This window comes from Pichia kudriavzevii, chromosome 3, assembly GCF_003054445.1.
Source record: "Pichia kudriavzevii chromosome 3, complete sequence".
Lineage (NCBI taxonomy): Eukaryota > Fungi > Ascomycota > Pichiomycetes > Pichiales > Pichiaceae > Pichia > Pichia kudriavzevii.
Genome location: NC_042508.1, coordinates 1,663,129 through 1,682,892, shown reverse-complemented (window position 1 = coordinate 1,682,892; position 19,764 = coordinate 1,663,129). Strand labels below are relative to the sequence as shown.

The following is a 19,764-nucleotide window of genomic DNA, read 5'->3' as shown; positions in this document are numbered from 1 at the left end:
TCGCCTACTTCTTTTTGCCTATTCAGGTAATTGTCCGCTCGGTCCTTGGAAATCAATTTTGATATTCCTCGCCTCTCTAGGACAAGCACAGTTTATTAGCGAGTCTGAGGTTCTTTCCGCCTATGTTTAAACAGTTTGCTGCTTCTTGGGTAACTTGAACAACAAACAATGTCAAATTACAACGTATCGGGCGATGCTCCTAGTGGGGAAAACTCACAAAGAATGGAATACTCATCTTCCATTCTTTTTGAGAAAACTCCAATGGAGGCAATGGAAGCTTTAAGTATCCGTCATAAACAAGCAAAGAAAATCAACAAGGAAATCTCCGATTGGCTCACCAATTATGGGCGTTTAAGACTACACTACGTTGACGAACTGAAGAAAATCCATGAGAAGGGTTTAACATTATTTCCGGATGATGATAATGACTTAAAATCTTTGGGCTTATGTACTCCCTTATGGTCCGACTTGCTGAAAATCGTTGAAAATGAAATTAACCTATTTGACCAATCTACTAGAAAAATGGGTAGGGATATGATTGCTCCATTGAGATTGTTCACTAGAAACAATGACTCGAATCTAATTGAAATGGACCAGATTTCAGAGATTGCCTCGAATTTATCAAACAATCCATCCTTAGAAGAAGATTGGCAGCGGAAAGCACCGTACTTTTTCGAAATTTTTGAAAACTATGATTATCAAAGACTTCTATTGATTAAGGATATTTTCTCCAAGTACCAAACAGACTTATCCGATGTATTGGAGACATTCAAAAAAGACAATGAAAAGGGTCTAGAGCATGTTTTGAACTTTAGCCCAGATGATGAAATCAAGAGATTCTCACAGAAAGTTATCGAAACTGATATTCCTGTTAACCAGTCGTCATCAAGGTCCAAAAATGACTCCAGGACCTCACCAAATGGATTTACCACCTCCACGGCTCTTTCCAGTATTTCACCTAAAAAAGCCAACAAGCATCATTCAACTCTCTTCAATCATAAAAAAACTGAAGACACACCAGCAGCACAACCTGAAGCTAAAACATCCTTGTTTACGAAACGTTTATCATCAACAACTTCAATGTTTTCACATGATACAGCCTCATCCAATAGCGATAAGAAGAAGGAGAAGGAAAAACATAGAGTCCGTTCTAAATTCGGATCTATCTTTGGTAGGAAGAAGGGTAAAGATAAAGAAGCCGGTTACAACCCCCCTTCTACTATCCATGAACCGGATAGTGTTTCTATCAGTACTGAAACTACAAACGCCAGTGTTCGTACCCCTATTACTAGGGCAAGAAATCAATCGGTAAATTCCGTTTTGAACAATACACACTTTCAGCAGCGTCATGAATCGCCATCCAAGCTCTCCATTCAGCCACAGTCGATAAATCAGAATCCTTCAATTAATAGGAACTCAATGATTATTTCGAATAACAACTATAACGACTCTAAAGAGCTTCCTGCTAAACCGTACAGTCCTACTGATTCTATTCAAAAGAGCAACAATGATGAGCAGCAAACTCCATCCCTCAAACAGCAACAACAACAACCTTCTTTGCACAAGGAGCCCTCTGTCAATTCTCTCTATGAACCAATGTCTGCAACCAAAAAACTTGATACAACGCCTGCCGGTGTGCGTGAATCTATCAGCGCACCAGCATCATCTGAATCCACGACGTTTGACAAATCATATGCAGCACCTACGTCTGCACCCATCACAAATTACTCATCTCCAGTTGTTGCCAGGGGCTTGGGAAACATCCAGGAGTCCGAACCCTTATCTACTGGCCAATTTGTTCCCCCACCTCCACCAACTTCAAGAAAACACTTGGTTTCCGAAAGTGCAAACTCTTCCAACACCAATTTATCTTCATCGAGACAACCACATGGATCTGCGCCTATTCCCCCAGTTCAACGCAAAAGTATGGACTTGCAACAACCATTGCAACCAGCAGCAACGGGTTCTCAACAAAATGATGCAACCAATAATGCAATCGCTAGAAACACTACTGGCGGTGGAAGTTTAACTGGCGGGCAAATAATGCATCCCTCTTTGACAACCTTGGGGTTGAACACCTCTATTGTCGAATTATTCAATGCCACATACAAAGATGGTACATTATCTAGATCTAATGCAATCGGTGAAGTTGCTTTCTCATTTATATCACATAATGAAAATGGTGAAGTTGCTCTACCATCTGAAATTAGTCTACAGATTGCCTCAAAAAAAGGATTAGAATTACCTAATTTCATGGTCAATACAATGTTCTTACAACAATCGTCGACTCCGGGTTTTTTCACAATTTCTGATCCAGCACAAATTCAAATGAGAACCGTTGGTGGATTAAAGTACATGTTGAATAGCCCAACACCACCGATTGTTATTACACCAATTTGGAAGCATGAGCCAACACAGTCTACAGTTATCATATCCGTCAAGCCAACCGCTGAGTTAGATTCGTTTTTGAAAGATGGTTCGATCACTTTGACCAACTTTATGATCTCTGTATCAATCAGTGGTGCTCTAGTCTCAACTGCAGCAACCAAACCACCAGGCTCATTAAATAAAGACAAAGGTCGCGTGACTTGGGTGTCACCATCCACAATAACATTCAACTCTGCAAAGAAAGAGGAGAGATTTGTAGCTAGGTTCATTACTAATCAATTGGCTACAGAGAGTGATACTGGTGTCCAAGTCAGGTTCAGTATTTCAAATGACGATGGTGCTGGACGTATCGACTTCTTAAATACAGATTTTGAGATTAAAGCAAGAGGTGAGCATGTCGGAGAGGACCCTTTCGGTGACGGTACTAAAAAAACATCAGACGAATGGGCTGAAGTTCCAACACTGAAAAGCTTGATTGCAGGCACGTATTCGGGACATTCTTAGTTTCTGGCAATAATTACCATTCAAACTAACATTAATATCCAATTGTTTTACTCTTTTTTTTTACTTCACGTCGTTACTTTATTTTTGTTACTTTTAACTTTCCATTTCTTTCATACTGTATTTTTTTTTTCATGACTGTTATTTAAAAGTGAATTATTACATTAATATTCTTATTCTAAAAAATTCTAATTTTTAATAATCTATAAAGTCATCCCCCGGATCGATGTAACTCGTGTAACTAATGGAAACTGTATGGTTTTGCGAAGAGAGCGGTAGCTTATACATCATTGCACCTCTTATAAGCAAATCAAATGGATGTCGAGATATATTTAGCCATCGAGGGTCGGGACTATGAGAAATAGGAAGTAGGTTCATGGAACCCGGCCTACCGTGGCCAAGGTCCTGATATTTTTTATTATCAAATTCGTCAAAAGTTTTAACTTGTTCTTCTTTATCATCATCAAAATCGTGATCATAAGAACATGGATTTTTTATTTTAATTTGTGTATCACTTCTGTCTCTCTTTCTATTCAAAAAGCCCCCTTGAAAATAAAGCGGTATTTCTAAACTTTCAATGGTACCTAACAATATCGTCTCATAGTTTGTTTTTGAATTGTCCGATTTCACATAACGGGTTTTAGCAAAAATATCCAGTTGAGCAGAATCGACCGTAACGGACATCAATCCTGGATTAAATGCGCTTATTAAAATGTCAAATACAAGCTCTTCCTGGCTCACAATAGCATTAGAAACTTCCAAGACTTTGAAATTTTGTAATTCTTTGTTTGTAGCTAAAATAAATCCGCTAACAAATCCGATAGAAACTAACATTATAATTAAGCTTAAGGAGTAGCAGAAATTTCTAATTTGTTTCAAACGTTGTACACGATTAGAGGTAAAATCGTGGGGTGAATTGTGATGTTCGTTTCTTCTCCATATTCTTTTTTTATCACCCACACTTCCATAATCAGGAAAATTTATGCCATTTCCTATTATATTTTGCTTCTGGCAGTAGTTGGAGTTATAGGAGTTATCATTATTGGCGAAATCAAAATAGTCATTTGACAGTACGTCATCATAATCTGCATTTCCTTCGTTCATTGATAACCCATACGGATTGTTGTTTGTATATTGTGCCTGTGGCCGTTGCTGGTGTTTTTGCAGTTGTTGTTGTTGCAACTGCTGATTTTCCTTGTAAATATTTGAATAGTGATCATTATTCCCCATAAATGATAAGCTGGGCTCATACTCCAAATCATCTTCAAAAGAGTCATCATTGAAATCGCCCTCTAAATTTGAATATCGACGTGGTTGAACAGGTTTGTTATCAAATAGCCTCGAGGTAATTTGCCGTAGCTGGTTAACTGACTTCCTATCATCACTATCATATTTACTCATTGCTTGTATGTGGTCCCCTTGTCGGTTATTCGACCTCCTTCTTGGATGTTTTCTCGACCCAATAGATGAAGCTGACTTCATATCAAAATTTTCCTCAGTAAACTTGGTAGAGGTTGGCGATTCTGGTGTAGCAAAGACACCCTGTAACCTCTCCTTAACATTGTCGGTGTCTATCTGGTCAGTAGAATGGTTGTGTAGATATTCATTGCTGTTGATATTGCTAGGTTTGTGTCTTTCTGAATCTCTATTCAAACTGTGTAGCATCTCGTTCCCATCTTGAAGTTGCTGTTCAGTATTTGGTGTGGTGACACTGTTAGCATCGTAAACAAAAGTTTCAACCGTTCCATTGTTGTTTTTAACGTCATGTTTGATTGCATCATGTAATTTAGCGGCAAAAAATTCAGCTCTAGATGATCCCTTCGTTACTGTTGTGCTTGTAGATGATGTGGTAGGATAGTTCGGCTGGGATAAGGCTCTCAAGCTTGAAATACTAGGATTGGTGGCCTTTTTCAAATGGTTAGCACCAAGCTGATCAATTGACTTTTTTTCCAGCTTACTATTATTCATCAACTCCTCTGTCAGCTTTGGTTGCGCTTTCATGTGGGCTGGTTGGTTGGTTTGTTCTAGGCCTTTAATGTCCTCAGTGGAAGGCTTTATCTCATTCTGGCATTGTGTATGTCCTGCTATATCCGGAGACAAAAGCGTTTCTCGGTCTGTAACCGGTGGTAAATGGATACCCTTCTTGTCTGTGATTTGTTCCTCTACAACACTCGTCATAGTAGAAGGAGGTTTGCAATACATTGACTTGTTTCTTAAAGGACCCGATGTGCCACTTGATGATTGTATCGGAGGCGCAGTACCTATAGACACGTTCGACTTTTCAGGCATTATCAAGCTAAGCTTTATGAGTAACAAATCGATACTGACAGCAGTGCAGTTACTAGCTTTAATAAGGTTTAAATTCTGACTCTCTGGAAAATAAGAATGGTAATTGCCTTATGAGTATACGTGTATCGTTTACACTTAAACTTGTCTAGTTTTAAATACTTTTTTTGCACGTTGTCCCGGAGACAGTATTCAGAAGAAAGCGGCCGCTCCGAAGTTATGTTTGCTTTGTAGTCACAGCACCTCAAACGCAATGATACTCCTCCTGTCCCAAACAGGGGGGAGAAGCTAACTACAGGGTTGGGTGTCTTTCCCTAAAGTTTTTATCAGTTCACATTAAATGATTTCCGCGGATTCTGATTATCCCACCACCTGATATCTACAAAGTAACACCAAATGAATACTCAAGTGAACACACAAGTAAACTCAACTGAATAAAAAGATGACATGAATTTATAATCGTAATCTTTCCAACGGTGCTCTTTGATTAGTAAATGAAGCATTAGAGTTATATTGGTAGTTTCATATACAACACACTCTGTTAGAAATTTTAAGAAACTCGTTTTTTTCATTTTAAAGTGTTAACTTATTTTTATTTTAATTTGACAATGTTAAAGCACTAATTCCAGTTAAAAATTATAAATTTTGTTCCACCATTAGATGCAAGAAGCGGTAAGTAATAAGGAGTCAGGACAGTGGTTTAAAAACACATCACTGTTATTGTAATTGAAAGTATAAGCCTATATTTATTATTCATGGGGAACAACATCCTCATTTGTCGTGGAACAAAATACCTTTGACACGTGTCGAACATTGTGTATGATTTTTGCTGCTCTGCGTGTTTATAAAAATGTACATTATATTACGTATCAGACACGATTATATTACTACAAAAAAATTATGCTGTATAAAACAAGCATCTTTCCTTTATATTTGAATGCCATGATATATATGGATAGATTTCTTATTCTTTTGTTACATGTTTTTGCGTATAAAGAGATGAGAAACACAAGCTGTTTTTCTATCAATATACTCAACAGAGAAAACAACACAATAAAATCCAACATAGTAGCCCCTCAAGGAATAACCAAAGGTATTGTAAGTTTAACAGTTGATGTGTAATCAATGTAGTGTAGACTACAGCCTTTACTCTTAATACGCAACAAACAATTTTCATGGTCAAATCCAAGGCTCTTTAAATCTCAAATAGTTTGTAGCAGTAGTTTACGATCCCATGTTGCATTAGGTGGTGAATAGTCATTATTCAACTTTTGACGTTATCTCTTTGTCTTGCTCAGCGGTAGACACCAATTCATTCCTAGAAACAAGAAAGAAAATTCAGTCTAGTGTAGAAAAATCAATCAGATAAAGACCCGTTTTGTAAAGCTGGTACTAAATGTTTTGTTCTTAGTATAGTTTGGTCTTACAGATAAAATACAGCAGAAAAAAAGTTCCAGGTGACAGATAAAGCAATGACATTATGTACGCATTTCAAACTCAGTACCAAAGTTTTTTAACTCTACACTGTTTTTACTCTTGTGTACCCAGTAACTTTTGGTGTTAAACTGATCTGCTAAGACTTAGGAATCAGAGTAAATCTTTTGATTTAAATGGATAAATTTATTCAATGAGGGAGTAATACGTGGTTGAGTTGAAACTCTCATAGGTGAATGGAATTCATTCTAGAACATATGGAAGATCCCCTATAAATGCATAGTAGCTAAAATAAATTGTTGATCTCATATCCCGCTTGGATGAAAAAAGATCGGACGCAAAGATCTTGTAACAAATCAATACAAAAAAAAAAATGGAATCCTCAAGAACAAAACATCATTATACTCTATGTCAGAAATAAGGAGAATTTCAGATGGTACACCAAATAGTTCGTATTCATAAAAATTGGCTTATAAAAAATGCATTTTAAGCAAACCTAAGTATTAAAGTTTACATAACGCTAATGTACAATTTTATAATAATACAGTTCCATAAAAAATCACTACTGTGCTTTTTTGATGGCTGAGATTCCTTCAAAAGGTTTGATCGCTCTAATACCGGGTGTGCCTGGAGGTCTAAAAGCTACTGGCTTTCTAAACGCACCCGGACGCTTGATACCAATTGATGGTGTTGATACTTTCTCATTTGCTGAGTGTTTCTTGAGACTGACAGGAATCTTAGCCCCCGTGTTTGGTCTAGGCACCCCGTAATGAGGCAAGGGTATCGAGGGGATAACCGGCCTGGATGGTACAGGCCTACTTTTCGGTCTAGGAGGAAATTTAGGCCCATAGTTAGGTGTTGAAGCTTTCACATCATTCCCTTTAGATGAATCTTTAGTTGCAGTATTCTTCTCTTCAGTGGAGTTGCCGGGTCCATCAGCAGACTTGTGATATTCAAGTTTAGTAGTATTAAGAGTAGAAGAAAAGGAAGAAGAAGAAGAAGAAGAAGAGCCAGTTTTCGGGCTATTGCCAAGTTCGGGAATTTGCTGGTTGTCGCTTGGATCTTGAATCTTTGGCCTTTTTGTATTGGGTACATTTTCAGATTTATTCTCCTCACCTATTTTTCTCTTCAAAATACTTTCTGGAGGTGGCTTTGGGGATAAGAACTTTTCAAAGTTAACCACAACAGGAGGAGGCGGCCTTCTTCGAGGTTTGTCTGGCTTTTTATTCTCTTCAATCACCGCAATTTCTTTTCTTGTTTCGTTGTTTCCTTTATTTTTCTTTGCAGTATGAAAGGTAAAAGTGTTCACTTTCAAATGTTTATCCAAATCATTACCACTAATGTCTATAGTAGAACCTATTGTATCTGCTGATTTATTGAGAGAACGTGATTTTGTTACTTTAAAGGAAACACCACCACTTATAGGAGCAATCTTCATAGACTTATTTTCCATTCGGAAACCTCTTGTTTTTGCGGGTGTGCCTAATGTTGTATCTGGCTTTCTTGCAACAGATAGGCCTATCTGGTTTTGTTCAACCAAAGGCATCTCCCATGAACCAGTAGAAGAATTTTCCGAGTTTTTGGCAATCCTAGTTAGTTTTGAAGGATCACTTATGTCTCTCATAGATAGATATTTATCAAGTGCCAAGACTAATGAATGCACTATCAATTTGATTTCTTCTGTCTCAACCTTTTGATTACCAGAAGACAGCCAATAGCCAGCAGTCAATACAGATGCTATGGAATTTATGCGAACAGCTTTATCGGAGTCTGAAGACAACAACTTTTCCTTTGAAACCATACCACCCATTTCATTGTAGATTTCAACAATTCTTGAAATATTCCCGTCCTTCTGAAAAAAATTGTCAAATGGATAGGCATCCTTAGAATCAAAATGCTTGATTTCATTAATTGTCAAACTCTGTTTTTGCTCTCTTTCCAACCTCTTTTCCTTCCGCCTCTTAAACTCTTCTGTTATCCATTGCTGTTTAAGCTCGGCATGTTCAGGATTAGGATACAGCTGATTGGCTCTTTTAATGACTCTGGTTCTTAAATCATTATCTCTGTTTCTTTCTATGTTAAACTCTCTCCAACGCTTCTTCCGCTCTCTGTTTTCATACCGAATTCGTTCTTTCTCATCAGCTATGTACTTGGGCCTTTCTTCCCTGCTGGTTTGGGATTTCGATTGGATTAAAGTGGTTATTGTGGAGCCAACTTGTTTTTTTATTAGCTCTAGTTGTGAAGATTGGAGTTTTAGAATATCAGAAGGACGCAAATTAACAAGGTCTATTTTCTCCAAAAGATTGCTTACGCTTTCGATGATAATTGATTTTCTTTTATCAGGTGCATGGGAGCTTTTAGGTTTCTCTCGTTTCTGCAATACACCCTTTGCCACATCAGAGGTTACCTGCTTAGATGCGAATTTTCGGATAGCATTATTTTTGTCAGAAGAATCACTGATTTCTTTGCTAACCTGGTTTTTTCGAGGAACATGGCACGAAAGGTTATCACTTACTTGGAAATTTAGACCATGTGGATACTCCATTGCCATCTCAAAAGCATTTCCCATGATTGCATCCCAATTGTAATCATTTTCCTTGTCTGAATTGCCGCTTTCACCCTGCTCACGGCTCTCACCATTTTCTTCGCCAGCCAAAGTTTCTTCAATTACATCGTTGACAACATTCTTCAATGCAGATTCAAAGTCAATCTCATTCGTGGACACAATACCCGTAGTATCGTGCTCCTTTTCATGCAAACCACTGTCTTTTAGAGCATCAGTGATGGCATTGGTAAAATCCTTAGAAATCTCATTTTCAGGGTCAATAGCATCTTGCCTATGCAACGAACCCACTTGTGAAGTTTTGATATTATCCGCCTGAGATCTAAAGTCTACAGGAACAGCTAAAAGAGCCTCCTTTATGGCATCATCGAGTTCAGAAGTTACCATCGTGTCATCCACCTTCTTCGTATTTGCTTCATTAAGAGCTGACAACATGACGTCGTTTAGATCAATATCATGGATTACGTCGGAATTTTCTTGGTCATTATTGACTTGAAAATCTTTCTTAATCAGCTGTCTAGATTGCTTAGAGTGGTTTGAGTTTTGAACAGTTTCACCAACTAGCGACTGCATATCATTATATAGCTTGTCAAACTGATTTTCTGTCATCTCACTATGTGTTTCTCTTTGCTTTATTTGATCCAGAACAGAACTAGTACTGTTCAAAGCGTCCGCAATCGCTGCATTCAGTTCCTTTGCAGCTAATGAGCCATCCCTCTTTTCCTCATCGTCGTCACTATCTTCACTGCAGCTCCCTGCATCACTATTATCCTGATGAGGCCCATTTAAGGCACTGCTATTTTTCAGATCATTATTATCGCTGGCTGATCCAATGCTTCTAAGTACGTAATTAACTGCGTCTTCCAACCCTACTTCGTCATCTTGAGCAGAACTTGCTTCCTGTATTTCTTTTCGATTATCTTCCAACGCTTCATTTATGGCATTTATCAAATCAACATTAGCCTCGTCATCAGCGTCAAATTGGTTAGAATTTTGGCTCTGTACCTTTGTACTGAATATTGTTGAAAAGTTATTTTTTTGACCGGAAGACGGTGTTTTAGTTTTCGCAACTATTTCTTCGGTGTGTGCTGGGTACTGTGTGTTCAAGGCATCTGCAATTAAGTGCTGGAGATCTTCACGTCGAAGCTTATTTCTCCTGGGAGGTTTAATATTCTCTATTTCACCCTTATTATTATTGGGGCCCGAGTTAGCATTGTAATTGTTGCTCCTAGCACTACTTCCTCCATTTCTTCCTTCGCTACCACTTTCGTTTTGACTGCTATTAGTCTCAATACGATGCGATTTGCCCACCACTTCATCTTCGCTACCACTACTGCCACTATCATTTTCACTTCCACTTCCACTTTCACTTCCACTTTCACTTTCACTTTCACTTTCACTTCCACTTTCACTTTCACTTTCACTTTCACTTTCACTTTCACTTTCACTTTCACTTTCACTTTCACTTTCACTTTCACTTCCACTTCCACTTTCACTTCCACTTTCACCTTCACTTCCACTTTCACCTTCACTTCCACTTTCACCTTCACTTGCATCGCTACCAGTATTATGATGCGTAATCGGTGACCTATCGGCATCTTTCAGGTTTTGCTGCCTTCTTTCATGCTGCTTCTCTAAAGATTTAACTGCATCTCCAACTAGGTTTTTTATAAGTGCTTCTTGATCAAAATCATAATCATATTTATCTTCATCAGCCCTACTATGACTACGACCATCCCGATCACTATCACCACCGTGACTATCATTGATACCTCTGTCCATTTCGTTGTTTATCTTTTGTTGTTTACTGTGTTGAGCCTCCATCGCCTGTTCCGCATCAACATCATTAACATTGGTATCATTGGCCTCATTGTCGTCCACATAGTGTTGCCTATGTTCGGTGTATAATGACTCCACTATACTACTGGCTATATCGAGGACGTCTTGTTCATTTATGGTGTCATGAATAGTGTTATCAATATCGACACTCTCTATATTATTGTTAACTTCTTCGATTTGCTCTTTCTGTATTTGTAGTTGAGATGTGTCCACGTCAGAGTGATCCTCATGATCAGCTGCAACTTCCTGCAGGGGAGAGTCCATTTTCAGCAACAGTAAACCTTATCAATGGTTGCAATCCACCTTATCTATTGTCCCTTTTGGAGTTTGGGGGGCTAAGCCGTAACTGGGGGGTAACTGGCAAATTGAAAAACTCAAAAACACAGTCACAAAAAGCAGCTCAGCACTTCCCAAAAGGGGAGCGAAATTTTTTTTCTTAGAAAAATATACGTAAGCGACGCGTCTATAAGAAGATAGTTGTGAATAAACGTTAACGGATCTTACTTGACAAAGAGAGATAAACAATTAGAGAGGAAGAGATAAAGAGATAAATACATATTTTGATGGAGGGGTGCTCGTGATGCATTGACAGTCGAGCAGAACTCAAAACATAGAAATATCAACTAAGCATCGTAAGTACTAGCAGAAACATTACCACCCTTACCAGTCCAGTTGACATGGATGTAATCACCAACCTTCTTTTCGTCATCTGCACATTCAGGTAAAATTTGGAAAGTGTGAGCACCGAAGTAATCCCTTTGGGCTTGCAACAAGTTAGCTGGTAACTTCTTGGATCTGTAACCATCGTAGAAAGACAATGCAGTAGAGAATGCTGGAGTTGGAATACCTTGGGTAACAGCTAATGCAACAGTCTTTCTCCAACCAGACTGTGCCTTATGAATAGCATCTTGGAAGAACTTGTTGAATAGTAAGTTCTCTAAGTCAGGGTTTTCCCTATAAGCTGCAGTAATTTCAGCCAAGAAAACAGACCTGATAATACAACCACCTCTCCACATAAGTGCAATAGAAGGGAAGTTTAATTTCCAGTTGTATTCCTTTGCTGCTTCTCTGATTAACATGAAACCTTGTGCGTAAGAAATAATCTTTGATGCATATAAAGCTTGCATCAAATCTGCAATAAATTGTGCTCTACCTTCAGCAGAAACTTGTTCAACTTCCGGACCGTTTAAGATTTCAGAAGCTCTCTCTCTTTCTGGCTTCAAAGCGGATAAACATCTCGCAAAAACAGCTTCACCAATTAAAGTGACTGGCATACCCAAGTCTAAAGCATTTATTGCAGTCCATTTACCAGTACCCTTCTGTCCGGCAGTATCTAAGATCTTTTCAACTAATGGGGTACCATCCTTATCGTTGAAAGCTAAGATATCTCTGGTAATTTCAACTAAGAAAGAATCGAGAACACCCTCGTTCCATTCACCGAAAACATCAGATATTTCCTTGTCAGTTAAACCACCAACTCTCTTCATCAAATCGTAAGCTTCACAGATCAACTGCATATCACCATACTCGATACCATTGTGGACCATCTTAACGTAATGACCTGCACCTGCATCACCAACCCAATCACAACATGGCTCACCATCGGCCTTTGCAGAGATAGATTGGAAGATGTCCTTAATATGAGGCCATGCTTCCTTTGCACCACCAGGCATCAAAGAAGGACCATATCTTGCACCTTCTTCACCACCAGAAACACCAGAACCGACAAAGAGGATACCCTTCTTCTTTAATTCCTCGTATCTTCTGTTGGAGTCAGGGAAGTGAGAGTTACCACCGTCAATAATGATATCGCCTTCATCTAAATGAGGTAACAATTGTTCAATGAATTGATCAACTGGATTACCTGCCTTGACTAACAACATAATTCTTCTTGGTTTCTTCAACTTAGCACATAATTCTTCAATGGAGTGTGCACCAATAATGGATTTACCCTTTGCTTCATTTTGAAGGAAATGGTCAACTTTAGAGACAGTTCTGTTGTATGCAACAACAGTAAAACCATGATCTGCTGCATTAAGAATCAAGTTTTGACCCATAACGGCCAAACCGATTAGACCAAAATCACCACTATATTAGAAGAAAAACAACAAATATTTCAATTAAGCATGTTAGTAGTTGAATCTCTATCAGCAATAAAATAGATCGAGTATATTCAATTGTGATATGTCAATTTAAATTTACCTATCCTATCCTAGCCTTTTCCATTTTCCATAGAATACGTACATAGCTTCAGACATTCTGTAAATTGAAAATTAGATTTGTGTAGTGTAGTTCAGAATATATAAACAGCTGCCCAAACGTTATTAAAAGAGGTGTATCCAAGTGAAACCTTAATAGCTGGCCCTGCCTTCTTTTAAATACTATCATCGGCGTCTGCGCTCCTTTTAAACGCTTTTTTTCTCAACTACCACTAGTCTGTTTTTTTCGGACCTCTGACGTGCGGCGACCCTTCTCAATGATCCCCTCCTTCTATAGATCTTTTAGCTACAGCTGATTAATCAAACAAAAAAAAAGACGTTATATTTGGGATTTACATCAGCAATGACAACAACCATTCCACTTCCTTACACATGTAAAGAAATAGCTCCTGTGGAGACGGACCTTACTCTCGACGATTGTGTCTTCCGTACATATACTTGGAATGCATCCAAGGATAATTGGAAAGGTCGAGTAATTTATATTCACGGATACCGTGATAGGCATGAATTCATATATGAATTGGCTGAAAAGGTTGCTAAGACAGGTTTTGATTTTTTCTATTTTTACCAGAGAGGTGAAGGTGAAACCAGGTTGGTCAATGACGAAAAAGGTGTTAGTGATGATTATTATGCCTATAAGGGTATCGATGACATAATCGAGTATAATGTTAGTCATTTAAAGAAGAAAAACCTTCCTCCAAAATTGCATCTCATGGGTCATTCGATGGGTGGTGGGCTAACCCTAAATTATGCTTGTCACGGAAAATATAAGACTGAAATTAAATCATTTTCAGCTACTGATCCTTTGATCTTGCTTCATAAAGATACTTATCCCGGTATTTTTGTTGAACTTGTTGTCAGAGCTATATGTAGTTTTAAGTTTGGCAGGTACAAAAGAGTCAAAAGTCCATTAAGGGCAGAGTTCATGACTGCCGATCCGGTGTATCTCGAGTACTTGAATAGTATTACTAACCCAGAAGGTTTAGATGGCGCTTTCGTTGAAACCAGAGATTTCATTTTGAGGGGAAGAAAGCTGCTATCTCCTGAGATCTACACTCAAATTGATAGAAATGTCCCTCTATTAATTTGTCAAGGTGAAGACGATCATATTTGTGATCTTTTTGGTAGCAAGAAATTCATCGATTCGCTTAACTCACTCCCAGATATGAAAAATAAGGCGTTGATAACATATCCAGAGGGTAAACATTGTATCACCATGGACATACCCGCAGTTCGAAACAAAGCCATCGAAGATCTTGTCCATTTTGTGGAAAAGAATGCGTGATTTGTGTAAACGCATCGGATATATACATGGTCATAGACACCTCTCATAAGCACTTCACAGTTTTGAGGTGGAAATTTTAAAGGAAGGGGTGTTTGGTTCTTAATCACAGAAAACTATTCCTGGACGCTCAACATACGTAATATCACTTTTGTTATCGAACAGTTTTCTTTTAAGGTTGAAAAACCTTTAATTTAGTCTCCCAAAAAGCTCGGGGAAACTTACCATATCTTCTTCAATAATTTTGTTGTTATACTATGACAAAGCTTTGGAGTCTTAAAGTAATAAGTATTCTAGTACTTGCCTGTGTACTTGTCATCTACTAATAATACACAAAGCGAAATTTTACTTGAACTCTTTTCAGTCGAAAAGGGACTGTTTATGTTCATTAAACATCTGCTACGCCTATATCCAATCTGAAAATCAAGTATAGTTGCACAGCGCACGATAATGACCGGTTTCGGGAGGGTTTGGGATATTGAATCATTCAGACACAAATATTAATCTGCTTGTTGGGATTCAGAGAAAGAGTTATTTGACGTTGTGAAATCTCAACCCTAAATAGCAAAAAGAGGTAAATATTCAGTATCATATAGAATACCTATAAAATTATTGGAAATATGTCAAAAATCACATAAATGGCTTTATTAACGCACTTTAATTCAGTTGAGTGCTTGGTAAAGTTGGTGTATACATATTTGGATCCACATGTATACCTTTTGTTTTTTTTTGTGAAACTCGCATGAACAATCAATTTTGAGTATTTGATTTAAGCTACACTCTCTTCTTGTAAAGATAAAGTTCCATAATGTATTAAAAAGCCTTGAAAATCTAAGATTAATGATAGTTTTGGATTCCAACTAAGTAAGACCGATTTTCAGAGGGCTTAAACCATTTATCTGTTCTCAAAAGTTCTGGAGAAGTACTTAAAACTATATGATACCAATTGCCATATCGCTTTTCGACATCTAAGCGTTGATCAGCATAAATCAAACAAAATAGCAAAAGTATAAAATATTATTATATTGTGACAAAATTTGCTTGTACAGGCAATGTTGCCAATTTCTTAGAAGATGTTGCGAGACTGTATAACTGAGCCTTCACCAGACCTTATTCTAAAACTCTGCATCTTAACCTTCCTATTCATACTCTACCTTATTATATGTCGCAATACAATTGTTAGTATGGATTCCGATACCTGTATAGCGTCTTCTCCTACCAATAAAAAGCAAAAATTGACGTTGTTTTCTGATATTCATAGTCTCCAGTATTCAAGCACGGAGCTATTGAAAGTTGAAATAAGGCTCAGAATCAATCCTAATCTAAGAAGGGCTCATAATATAATCATCTGTTTACCAAAGTCATGGTTGAAGCTAATAAATGCAGTAGCTGATGGCCACAGCTCCCATCAAACTAAGCTGAAGTTTAAAAAATTTAGGGAAGATATTCTTCCTATTGCTTTCCCATCATCGTCAACGACCGAAAAGCTAGTTAATATCAATACACTTTCAATGAGAGACCAAAGTTTTGAATTTTTGGCGTGGCTAAGTTTCTATGATTTGCCTTGTAAATTAAGGGGCACGAAGGTGGATAAATTGGAGTTGATTAAAACCGTAATATTTCAGTATTTAATCAAATCAGGAATAACGTTGTCTCCTTTTATGCTAGTTATATCCCCTTCTAATATCAGACTATCAAAAGTACGGGAAATCCACTCAAAAATTAAGGAACAAAGACTATCAAGGCCAAAATCCGAGCTAGATAAACCATTGTTCACCATCTACATTCAAGATGAAAATACCCCATTTCTATTTCTTTGGATGGATACTGAGAACATGTGTTCTTTCAACATCTGCAAGCTTCATACTCCGACTTCCAGAGCTGGGTTTGCCAATACATTGCTGATGTTTTTAAGCTATTCGTTGTGGGAGAGGTAGTATTGTTGAGGATATTCTCTTCAGACTAAAATGGAATTTTCTAGAATCGCCAAAACTCAAAAAATATGCAAAACTGTCAGTCTTTGACCTTCTACAACACCCTTTATTCAGGATAATGTCACCTCATAATAAATACAAAGGGACCAGCACATGAAGAGCTATTTAATCTCTAGTACTGATTGAATTCCAGAAGTTTATAGTGAACCCCCCAGAAAAGAGAGAACTTTAGGAAAGCAATCGAATTTTATTGCCACACGATAATTTTTCTCTGAGATTTCTACAGATTTATTTATTCCGCCTCATCTCTCCTGTAAGTTGAGTTTTATTACTCCTCTATTTATCAATAAAAAGGTTTTAAGACAGCTAATATAATGACAACAGTACATAATCCAAACAACTGGTATGTATAATTGCAGTTAATCTTGAACGCTTGTGTCACTCATTTTCGGACACTCATTATCTGATATTTGTTAGTTACGATCGAACGAAATACTAACTGTTCACTATCTGATATGTTTGTTTAGGCACTGGGTTGAGAGAAATTGTATTCCTTGGGCAAAGAATTACTTCAATGAAAACTTACCAAAGCTTTCTGTTCCTGCAGATGATTCAACAATTTCTGTAAAGTCAGTCAAGTCACTTTCAGGTGATTGTGATGTCACTCAAAGAAAAGGTAAGGTGAAGTGCCTTTTTGAGTTGAAGATTGAGTTCGTTGTAAATGTCACGACTGGCGAGGAAGAAGAGGAAGTTACCGTTGTTTTACCTGAATTTGAACATGATTACGATGAATCTGATTTTGTTTTTGATATTCGTACATCCAAGTCTGACAACAAGGATTTGATCAAGAAACATTTTCTGCCTGTTGCTGTTAATGAAGTTTTTCTGAAGTTTCAACCTGACTTACTGGTTGCTAATGAAACTCAGGTTAAGCATAATACAGACTAAATATTAAATAGATATATCATTGTTTTTACAACTGGTAATAGACTAAACATGGTAAAAAAATTAAACATCAATTAACTATCAAATCCTTCGGGGACGCCTTTTGCATGTCGCTGATTCTTTTTACTGATATAACATCCAACACCTCCTGCAAATCTTGAGTTTATTCCACCGTTGTCCAATTGCAACCAGTTATAATCGCCATCAACTATGGCCTTAATGATCTTGAAGTCTTCAACTGTAGAGTATGGTACACCATTCGTAGGATCATAGTAAACTGAAGGTTCCCCGCTTGTTAAGCACATCTTCTTTTCACCATTGGGTAAATGAATACCAACTGGTGCTGGTGTGTGTATTTTTACTTCTTCATTGTCGTCTTTATTGGAATCATCATCATGGGTATCCAAGGCTATTCTTTCACCAAACCTAGGTAACGAGAGTAGGGATTTGAATGATTCAGCACGTGCTGATTGAATTTTCTGTAAATCAATGTTTGAAGATTCATCTTGCTTGATTAGGTAAACAGTTTCACAATTCGGATCCCGGCGAGTACCCGTTAGTAATGATTGCTGCCCTAAAAGTAACACTTTTATTTTATCTGAAGAAAGATTTTCATCAAACTCCTCAAATATTATATAATCTCTAACCACACGTCTTGCAGGACCTTCATATACTGTTTCGTTATCGTTTGAATCAATTCCCTCTTGAAGATTCGTTCCATCAACTGCTGGATCTTCAAATTTCTTTTCTTGCTTATCGCATTCGGCAACATTCTCAGTCTTTTCTAAATCACCGTCCTCCATAACCTCAACATTTTCTTTAAAGTTGACCGTCTTAATATCTCCCCTGGGTGCGTTCTCAGCGGTAGCTACTGTATCATGCGACAGCTTTTCCTCCTCTGCGGTATGGTTCTGATTGAGAAGATTAGTAGTGGCATCAATTGGCACGCTTTCGGTTTTTTTATCTTCAATATCTCTATTATGTTCTTCACTCAGCTGTGATTTTTGTTCTCCTCCTGATTCTTTTTCTATAGTTTGAGTATTTTCTGGCCTGATGCCTAATCTTGCTTGTTTACGTTTCAAATACATTAATTTTCGCTTAGCCTTCTTTTCTTCTTCCTCCTGTAAGATTCTCTTTCGTTCCTCAATTTCCGCAATTTCATCGGCAGGAGTTATATACACCCCCGTTGACCAAAATCGTATGAAGTTACTCATTTTCAACTTCCTCGCATTTAACATATCTCTTTGTCTCTTCTTCTTTTGAATTTCTTGCTGATAAAAGTTTTTCAAGGACTGTGTATTTTCAATCTCTGTAATTTTAGCTTCTTCCAGTCTCTCTTCCAATGTTTTCTCAACATATTCTTTCTTTTGCACCGGTTCCAAAGTTTGAAGTCTTTCATACTCTTTCTCCATTTTTTTGTGGGTGGCTATACTGTTCTTGATGGTCGCCGTACGCGATGAATGTCTTCTTTGAGTTGGTGCAATAGGAACATTTTGGAATAAGGTGTTCTTGTGTGATTTTGCAGGCTCTACTTCTTTTATGAATTTCTTAGGCTTAGTGGAAGCCGCAGTCTTTGTCTTCTTCAATATTCCTGGTATGCCTTGTTGATTTTTACGTCGTTTTCTTAAACGTTCCTGCTTCTGTAATTCCCGTTCCCCTTCTTCTTCATCGGTGTCTGAGGAGCTCATATCAGACTCAGAAAGCATTTCGTCGGAGTTTACCCTTGCTTCATCATTATCATCGTCACTATTGACATCAAATTTACCACCACTAATAAGATCATTATCATTATCAATGCCATTCGTTTCAATTCTACTACTCCCATAGTTTTTTTTCTCTATTGCACGGCTTTTGATAGCAGACATATCCTCTTTCCTTCTTGGTTTCTCACTCTCACTGTTTGTTCCTTCATCGTTGTCCTCATCACTACCCGAAATTTGAAACTCTCTATCATCTTCATCTTCCTCAAATAAAAGATTCACATTTTCGTCATCATCGTTTGATGGTACAGTGCCAGCATTGGTTTCTTCTAAATCTAATAATTGGCGAAGTCTTGACCCTGCATTTGATCTACGTGCCCTAGTAGCAATTATACTTTCGAATTCAGGTTCACTCTCAGAGCTACTATTATCAGAAGGCATGTTTCAACAAAAGTAGAGTCAATTATCTGACAAGAGTATGCGTATATATATATATATAGATGTATACATAGATTCCAAACTAATCGTGAACAGCATTGCAGATTCATGTGAGAAGAATTATATTTCTGAGACTCTGTAAAAGCGAACTCTAAAACGCGCCGTGGTTTTCACAGAGACTCCTACTTACAGGCAGACAAGGTTCAGCCTGACCAGCTTTCTTTAAGGCTCCATA

The 19,764-nt window shown here is 37.7% G+C and overlaps 8 protein-coding genes across 8 annotated transcripts; 4 read left to right on the top strand and 4 right to left on the bottom strand.

Annotated features, from left to right (window-relative positions):
- Positions 1-168: 168 nt before the first annotated feature.
- On the top strand, positions 169-2,892 carry C5L36_0C07660 (uncharacterized protein; the record flags this gene model as incomplete). The annotated part of the gene is made up of 1 exon (XM_029466469.1): positions 169-2,892. The coding sequence occupies one exon, from the start codon at positions 169-171 to the stop codon at positions 2,890-2,892; it is 2,724 nt and encodes a 907-aa protein (XP_029322329.1).
- A 192-nt stretch (positions 2,893-3,084) lies between these two features.
- On the bottom strand, positions 3,085-5,178 carry C5L36_0C07650 (uncharacterized protein; the record flags this gene model as incomplete). The annotated part of the gene is made up of 1 exon (XM_029466468.1): positions 3,085-5,178. The coding sequence occupies one exon, from the start codon at positions 5,176-5,178 to the stop codon at positions 3,085-3,087; it is 2,094 nt and encodes a 697-aa protein (XP_029322328.1).
- A 1,993-nt stretch (positions 5,179-7,171) lies between these two features.
- C5L36_0C07640 (uncharacterized protein) lies at positions 7,172-11,275 on the bottom strand (the record flags this gene model as incomplete). Its single annotated transcript, XM_029466467.1, has 1 exon — positions 7,172-11,275. One exon carries the CDS (start codon positions 11,273-11,275, stop codon positions 7,172-7,174), a length of 4,104 nt encoding a protein of 1,367 aa, XP_029322327.1.
- Positions 11,276-11,634: 359 nt separating this feature from the next.
- On the bottom strand, positions 11,635-13,269 carry C5L36_0C07630 (uncharacterized protein; the record flags this gene model as incomplete). The annotated part of the gene is made up of 2 exons (XM_029466466.1): positions 11,635-13,099; positions 13,256-13,269. 2 exons carry the CDS (start codon positions 13,267-13,269, stop codon positions 11,635-11,637), a joined length of 1,479 nt encoding a protein of 492 aa, XP_029322326.1.
- A 304-nt stretch (positions 13,270-13,573) lies between these two features.
- Positions 13,574-14,515, top strand: C5L36_0C07620 (uncharacterized protein; the record flags this gene model as incomplete). The annotated part of the gene is made up of 1 exon (XM_029466465.1): positions 13,574-14,515. One exon carries the CDS (start codon positions 13,574-13,576, stop codon positions 14,513-14,515), a length of 942 nt encoding a protein of 313 aa, XP_029322325.1.
- A 1,070-nt stretch (positions 14,516-15,585) lies between these two features.
- On the top strand, positions 15,586-16,449 carry C5L36_0C07610 (uncharacterized protein; the record flags this gene model as incomplete). The annotated part of the gene is made up of 1 exon (XM_029466464.1): positions 15,586-16,449. One exon carries the CDS (start codon positions 15,586-15,588, stop codon positions 16,447-16,449), a length of 864 nt encoding a protein of 287 aa, XP_029322324.1.
- Positions 16,450-16,820: 371 nt separating this feature from the next.
- C5L36_0C07600 (uncharacterized protein) lies at positions 16,821-17,394 on the top strand (the record flags this gene model as incomplete). Its single annotated transcript, XM_029466463.1, has 2 exons — positions 16,821-16,849; positions 16,974-17,394. 2 exons carry the CDS (start codon positions 16,821-16,823, stop codon positions 17,392-17,394), a joined length of 450 nt encoding a protein of 149 aa, XP_029322323.1.
- Positions 17,395-17,465: 71 nt separating this feature from the next.
- Positions 17,466-19,532, bottom strand: C5L36_0C07590 (uncharacterized protein; the record flags this gene model as incomplete). The annotated part of the gene is made up of 1 exon (XM_029466462.1): positions 17,466-19,532. One exon carries the CDS (start codon positions 19,530-19,532, stop codon positions 17,466-17,468), a length of 2,067 nt encoding a protein of 688 aa, XP_029322322.1.
- Between the last annotated feature and the right edge of the window lie 232 nt (positions 19,533-19,764).